Source organism: Limulus polyphemus, unplaced genomic scaffold, assembly GCF_000517525.1.
Source record: "Limulus polyphemus unplaced genomic scaffold, Limulus_polyphemus-2.1.2 Scaffold3070, whole genome shotgun sequence".
Taxonomy (NCBI): Eukaryota; Metazoa; Arthropoda; class Merostomata; order Xiphosura; family Limulidae; genus Limulus; species Limulus polyphemus.
The window spans coordinates 46689-54552 of record NW_013668680.1 but is presented as its reverse complement, the minus strand read 5'-3'; the positions used below and the strand labels follow the sequence as shown (position 1 = coordinate 54552).

At 34.0% G+C, this 7864-nt stretch overlaps 1 protein-coding gene across 1 annotated transcript in view; it reads left to right on the top strand.

Moving 5' to 3' along the window:
• The window catches only part of LOC106468595 (alanine--tRNA ligase, cytoplasmic-like), a gene marked incomplete at its 5' end in the record, with an annotated part of 94166 nt that extends 86722 nt beyond the window's left edge, over positions 1 to 7444 (top strand). The window contains 3 exons of the mRNA XM_013929027.2: positions 1716 to 1838; positions 3483 to 3662; positions 6367 to 7444. Coding sequence (XP_013784481.2) covers positions 1716 to 1838; positions 3483 to 3662; positions 6367 to 6561 — 498 coding nt within the window. The remainder of the gene's footprint in view (positions 1 to 1715; positions 1839 to 3482; positions 3663 to 6366) is intronic.
• Positions 7445 to 7864: the final 420 nt, after the last annotated feature.

Here is a 7864-nt window from a genome sequence, read left to right as displayed (position 1 = left end):
ACACACTTTACTTACAGTGCCTACTGTTCGTTTGACTCAATTATATATCTCTTCACTCTATCTTATCTATCTATCTGCCCGATCTATCTATATCTCTTCAATCAGTCATCCCCACAGGCTTTAACTGCCAGGCTTATATACCAAAAAAGGGGGTGTCCCGAATGCCATAGGAAATTCATGATCATTCACAGGGTACCTTGATAAGTCATGATCCTTCTAGAAACTCCAGCGTCGTGTGACTTCTGCTGTCGTAACAATACTAATCAATCATTGCATTTAGTCTTTCTCCTATTAAACCATAAACATTGCTTGGTTTCTTTCCAATATTTTTACTTTCACAGTAGTTCTCCACATCAACAAACAGACAGCATAATTTGATTTTATTCAAATTGTATATTCAGTGTTGTAGCATCTCTTGGGCTTCATACTTGTGGGAAAAGTTAGCTAAATGCAGAGCAGAAAAATGTCTCAACTATGTTTCCACATTAGCCAGTCACTACATATAGATCATATTGATTTGTGCCCTAAAAACACCAAATATGTTGCCACAATAGCCAGTCACTATATGAAGGTCAGGGTACATTGTGCCCTAAAAACACCAAATATGTTGCTCCATCAGCCAGTCACTACATGAAGGTCAGGTTGCACTGAGCCCTAAAAACATCAAATATGTTGCCACACTAGCCAGTTACTATATGAATGTTGTTTTACTGTGCCCTGAAAACATCAAATATGTTGCTTCACTAGCCAGTCACTACATAAAGGTCAGGTTGCACTGTACCCTGAAAACATAAGTTTTTATAATTTTGAAAACTGTCCTGGTAAGAAATAGAATTGTGAGACTATGAAGTTAAATTATTTGTAAATTATAATATTTTAATAAGAGTAAAAACAAAAACTAACATGTTTTGGCACAATTACAGGTAAAATCTTTCTTATTAGTTACAGCCAACTTGTTTTGGTAAACAGTTACCATCAACAGGGCTAGTAACTTTGTTACTAAAACTAGTCAGCTGTAACTAATAATAAAGATATTACTCATAATATACAGCACAATGTGTTTGAAAAGAAATTATAAGTATACTCTACATGGTAATTATCAGCTTTTTATCATATTAAATGTTTTACTCTGCAGTTCATCACATGTATCAACAATTTCTCCATTGAATCACTAATATTGAATAATACTTGATGTGTTTCTTCATGCAAATAGTTTCATATGTTTGATATAACTTGTGTTTCTGTATTATGATCAACCTATTAAACATTTACCATTAAATGTGAAACTTATTTGAACTAATACACCTTAAAGTAAAAACAGTACACAAATGTCATTTTACCCTGTATGATCTCATAGAGGAAAGATAAACATCATTCTGGAGAATGCAAAGTTAAACTTTGTAGTTGGGAAAACCCAACATAATACTCTGTTTCAGGAAAGTATCAGTTTGTTTCCATTTCTTCTTTTATTAACTATAAATGAGATTGGGTTGAGTATAATAAGTAGTAGTAGTTACATGTTGGTTTTGTGGTGGGTAAAATGTGCTTCTTTTGTAAAAAGTTTATTGTTGTAGTAATTATTTAAATTTAATGCCATTTTAAGACCTTTATATCAGTGTTGACATTAAAAGTGAATTACTTAGCCTGTTTAGGAGTGTTAAAAAAGTTTTTTTGTATGTTATTCTACATGTTTTAAACTCATTTCTCTTATTTAGTGTTTAATGGAGGCTGTAGTTCCATGGACATACAAACAAATTATGACAAAAGATTTAGAAACCATGGATCGTCAAGTTATGGCATTATTGAGGTTTTACAACAAACATACTCTCACAGAAAAGGTAACAACTTGTATTACTGAGTAACCATCAAAAAGAAGTTAAATTTTGAATTTATGTTAAGAAGTTGGGTAGTTAGAGAATACATGTTTTTAACGTCAGGTATTACTACAGCACTTGAAAGTTGGGTACTTAGAGAATGCATGTTCTTAAAATGAGGTATTACTGCACCTGAAAGTTGGGTAGTTAAATAATGCATGTTCTTAAAGTGAGGTATTACTGCACCTGAAAGTTGGGTAGTTAAATAATGCATGTTCTTAAAGTGAGGTGTTACTGCACCTGAAAGTTGGGTACTAGAGAATGCATGTTCTTAAAGTGAAGTATTACTGCAACTGAAAGTTGGGTACTTAGAGAATGCATGTTCTTAAAATGAGGTATTACTGCACCTGAAAGTTGAGTAGTTAAATAATATATGTTCTTAAAGTGAGGTATTACTGCACCTGAAAGTTGGGTAGTTAGAGAATCCGTGTTCTTAAAGTGAGGTATTACTGCACCTGAAAGTTGGGTACTTACAGAATACATGTTCTTAAAGTGAGGTATTACTGCACCTGAAAGTTGGGTACTTACAGAATACATGTTCTTAAAGTGAGATATTACTGCACCTGAAATTTTAAGAATGGAAGTGGAATGTTATGAAATGGGGGTATATAGTATCAGTATATTTGGAAACTGGTTGTTTAGAGAGTTAGGTATTTCATATGAAAAGGGTGATTTCAGAAATTATGCTGAAAAGTCTGTGTGAAAATAAGAGTGTTGTTGTGGGTTATATCTTTAGTTTGGATGTTAGTAGAGTTCACATGATATTAAGATCAAGTAAATTTATGGAAGTAGGCCTAGAATATTCTAGGTGGTGTGGCAAACATCTAGAATTGAGGCATCAGTTATAAATATGAGCTAGTAAAGTTAGATAGAAGAAAAACATCAGAGTAAAGTATTCAAATGTGAATGCCAAATAGTTGCTTATTGAGTAAGTATTAGTGTTTCCATAAGTTTGGTTGTTTTTACAGTAGAGTGAAAGTGAAGTGTTTAATTTCTGAAAACTATTTAGATAAGTGTCAGTTGTCTCCTACATTTAATTACCCAAACAATTAGCTGTGAACTTCTACAAATATCTTTTATTTGTAAATTAGTCAAAGTACCATTAGTGAGATATTTCCCTTTGAATGTCATTTGTATATTTAGGCCTACAAATTAGAATAGAAGTTAAGGGAGCCTGTATAAATGTTAAGGAAGAAATAATAAACTAATATGTTATTGTTGCATAGACCGTATTTAGCCTTATTTTCACAAGTTAATTTAAAAGAACCAGACAAGTGAAAGAATGACATTGAAACAGTATTATTCAACTAAAATAATTTTGTAAAAACAGAAACATCCAAATATCCTTTCCTAAAACTTCAGTTTCTGATCTTGAGTTGTAACATTATTATATGGCTGAAAGAAATATAGAGTAAAATGACTTGCCCAGATGTGGTGTATAAAACTTTGGTAATTACATTGTTATTGTTGTTTAATTTTAATGGAGATTTCTTGGTATCTTTGACAGAGGATTGATGAAGAGAAAAACATAAGTTGATTCTAGGGCATTCCTGCTAGGAGAGACTTTCTCTATTTAAAGTAAATAGTTTTGTTTTTTGATAATATTAGGTTAAAGAAGAGTTGGCTGTTCACAAGAACAACAAATATGTGATAGCTTTTCTAAGAACACCTGGATATGACAAGCAAATCATCAAAGTAGCAGGGAAGGAGCTCTCTGATTTTCCACATATGATTTTCTTTCATAGTGCAGAAGATAATAAAATTGTCTGCCACTGCAGTGTGCCACAGGTTGGTAGATTTAGCTACGTATTTTTTACACTCAAAATTTATGCACCTTTTATTAGTATGTCCACACAGTTACTGAAATTTCAAAATGAAGCACCATATTTCACTAAAATTTATAAAAACCATGTTATGTATAAAAATTGTACTTTTTTTAGTAGATCACCAAAGAATTATGAAGAGTAAAAAAATGAAAAAGGAGTGAACTTTAGCTAAGACTAATAGCCTGGAGAAATGAAAGGATCATCCAGTGTTTAGTCTGGAGAAATATGTTACGTAAAGACCTTCCAATGTTTTCATAGTTTATTAGCATACTGGAAACATAGAAGTATTATAGTTAGAATACAAAATTGTATGAAATAATGCAACACATTAAAAAATTACATTACAGTGTATCAGCATGTTAATATGTAAATGTTTCTGCTTAATCTCATAATTAATCAGCCTTTATTCACTACCAGGCTAGCTTGTTGTTATTTATTTCCTCTTCTCTAGAATCGTAAGCTTTCCTTAATATTCACTGTCCTGCCATGTTAATCACTAAAAATAGTTGTATAGCCTAAAACACCCACAATACACCAATGTATAAATATTTGCCATTTACATTCTAGAGTATACTGTGGATAGGAGGTACATGGAATATTTCACTTTTTCCACAATGTTGTGTAATTTGGTGCTCAGATGGTGAGTTAAGTATGAAACATTTACGCAATGTTGTGTAATTTGGTGCTCAGATGGTGAGCGAAGTATGAAACATTTACGCAATGTTGTGTAATTTGGTGCTCAGAGGGTGAGCAAAGTATGAAACATTTACACATTGTTATGTAATTGGGTGTTCAGACGGTGAGCAAAGTATGAAATATTTACACAATGTTATGTAATTGGGTGCTCAGACGGTGAGCAAAGTATGAAATATTTACACAACGTTGTGTAATTTGGTGCTCAGACAGTGAGCAAAGTATGAAACATTTACACAATGTTGTGTAATTGGGTGCTCAGAGGGTGAGAAAAGTATGAAACATTTACATAATGTTGTGTAATTTGGTGCTCAGAGGGTGAGGGAAAGTATGAAACATTTACACATCGTTATGTAATTGGGTGTTCAGATGGTGAGCAAAGTAGGAAACATTTACACTGTTGTCTAAGTGGGTGCTCAGATGGTGAACAAAGTATGAAACATTTACACAACGTTGTGTAATTTGGTGCTCAGACAGTGAGCAAAGTATGAAACATTTACACAATGTTGTGTAATTGGGTGCTCAGACGGTGAGCAAAGTATGAAACAGATTGCTAGAAATCTTGGACTTTCCATTGATTGTGTGTGCATATCATTATTGGGAAGTATCCTGAGGAGGATCTGACCACTGCATGATGTTGTCAGATGAGCTCTGCTTCCAGCATTGCAGTTGAAACAGGTGCATTTGGTAAGAAGGAGGGCTGGAGGTGTATTGTGGAATTATTGTTCAAAGACAATGGTAAAACATGGTGACTGTAGTGTCACGTCCCATAACGGAACTTCTTACAAGTCGTAGACTGAGTTGTGCCACATCATGTCCAGAATTACTACTTCCACCAAGGATTTGTGGAGTTTACATCCAACATCTGCAGGAAGACTGTACTACATCCCATACATCCAGAATTATTGCTTCCACCAAGAAGTTGTGGAGTTTACATCCAGCATCTACAGGAAGACTGTACCACATCCCATACATCCAGAATTATTACTTCCACCAAGAAGCTGTGGAGTTTCAATCCAACATCTGCAGGAAGACTGTACCACATCCCATACATCCAGAATTATTACTTCCACCAAGGACTTGTGGAGTTTACATCCAGCATCTGCAGGAAGACTGTACCACATCCCATACATCCAGAATTATTACTTCCACCAAGAAGCTGTGGAGTTTAAATCCAACATCTGCAGGAAGACTGTACCACATCCCATACATCTAGAATTATTACTTCCACCAAGGACTTGTGGAGTTTACATCCAGCATCTGCAGGAAGACTGTACCACATCCCATACATGCAGAATTACTACTTCCACCAAGGAATTGTTAAATTTGCTCCCAACATCTGTAAGAATTTACAATCACCAGTACCTGGAAGAGACAAGATAGTGTGTAATCATCTTTCTTAGATTCCTCAAAGTCCCGACATAAATCCTATTGAACATGTCTGCAAACAAATCAATAGGCGGTTATAAAATATTTTGACCACTGCCTGGTAATTGAATTGAACTGAAAGTCAAACTTGTGGAGCTATGCCAAAAACGAACCACAGTTAACTGAAGAACCCTTCATGCTGTTAAGAACCGAGATAACAGATACTGATGTATTTGTTTCTGCTCAGTTTAATATTTTTATTTGAGAGTGAACTAAAGAACCCTTGATGTTGTTAAGAACCAAACTATCAGTTCAATTGAATATTGTGCTGCAGTGTAAAATAAAGAACTGTTCATGTTGTTAAGAACCAAGCTACCAGATACTGATGTATTTGTTTCTGTTCAGTTTAATACTTGTGTTGCAGAGTGAACTAAAGAACCATTCATGTTGCTTAGGGTCAAGTGACTTGATGCTGATGTGTTTGTTTCTGTGCAGTTTTTGTGTTGTAGTTTGGTATGATAAATGTCACTTGCATTTCATGTTAACATGGATATGATGATAATATCTAATTCTTATTTTTAATATTTGTTTAATTTCTATTATAGAACATGGTGAGTTCTACATTTAATGCCAAGCTGTGGATCAAACCGGTAGAAGAAGTTCTTAAGGCAACAGGTAGACCACTAGGAGATGTTGATCACATATTGTATGCTGTGAAAGGAGATAAAGCTGGACATCTACAGAAAGCTATGTCAGCTGCTCACAAGTTTATAGAAAGTGATTATCTAGTTAAGAGATAGAGTAGCATGTAATGAAGAAAGATTTTCGTAGTGTATCAATATATATATAGATGTTTTTCAAGCCTGATTAAATCTTTTATTTAACTCCTAGCATGAGTGGTAGTGATACAATTCAGGATCTGAACAAAAACAACCTTAAGAAAATGAAATATCTTGAAAGAAAATATAGTACAGTAGAACTTTGACATTAACAGCACCATTCTGACTGTGTCCAAAAGTCCTCTATAGCAAGGTGCCCTTACTATCAAAAATGAACTACAGAAAGCTGGATTCCATATTGACTGTACTAAATTTCTGAATTTTAAGACCCCCTATTTTGTTTGGTGTATGCAGGACGAGGGTATTTGTGAGTTGCATGTTGCTATGACATGGAGCATTATCAACAGGAGGTCTCAGGGGGTGGATTACCTATGCACTTTATTATTGTCACAAAGTTTGAAAGTACATCTCTTCAGAGTTTGAACTGCCAAACATTTCACATTTATTTACTGTTAATGAATGAAGTAGAAATCTGCTGAAAATAAAGTAACAAATCACTGATTGTGTCATTAGACTGTTTACATGACATGTAATATGATATTCTCAGGAGCAACTGACTTGACCCCCTGCTCTGAGAACACAATGTGGAATTTATCAGCTTATGTATCCTACAGGGTTTACAACGATAATTACCCAGGGTAATAAGATTGCATTTTGAATCTGTAAAAATGTTTATCACAGTATATTGTTCGGAGCCAATCCAATAAACATTGCAAGTGTTTGAATATTGGTCATCCTTCTGAGATGTTTGTAATTTAGCTGTATACTATACAGGCATACAAAGATAACTGCCAACCTTATCAAGTTATTGTATAGAGAACAAGAATAAAGACTCTGTCCTTAATCTGGAATATCGAGGTGCCCATTATTTCAAGATCTATTTTGGCTACAAGTAGTAGAAAAAAAGAAAGATACTGAAAAGGTCTGCCTTTAATGGCACGGTGCCTGTTAATCAAGGTTCTGCTGTACTTTGGTTATGAAAAGAAAACTGCCCAAAGATCATGGTTGTATAAAGAAATATAATTTTAGTATAAACAAGTATCACTAAAATATAGATGATACACAGGTAACTCATTTTCTGAACTTTGAGAAATGAAAAACAGCATTGCATGACAATCTCATAAAGAGTTTAAATGTAGAAAAATCAACTTGTTTTAACAACCTTCATTATATCAAAACTATTTACATTTCTCATGGTCTCTAGTATTATGTTGGCGATTTTGTAGTTACATGTGTACACAGGCTAGTTAACTATTCCTAGCAA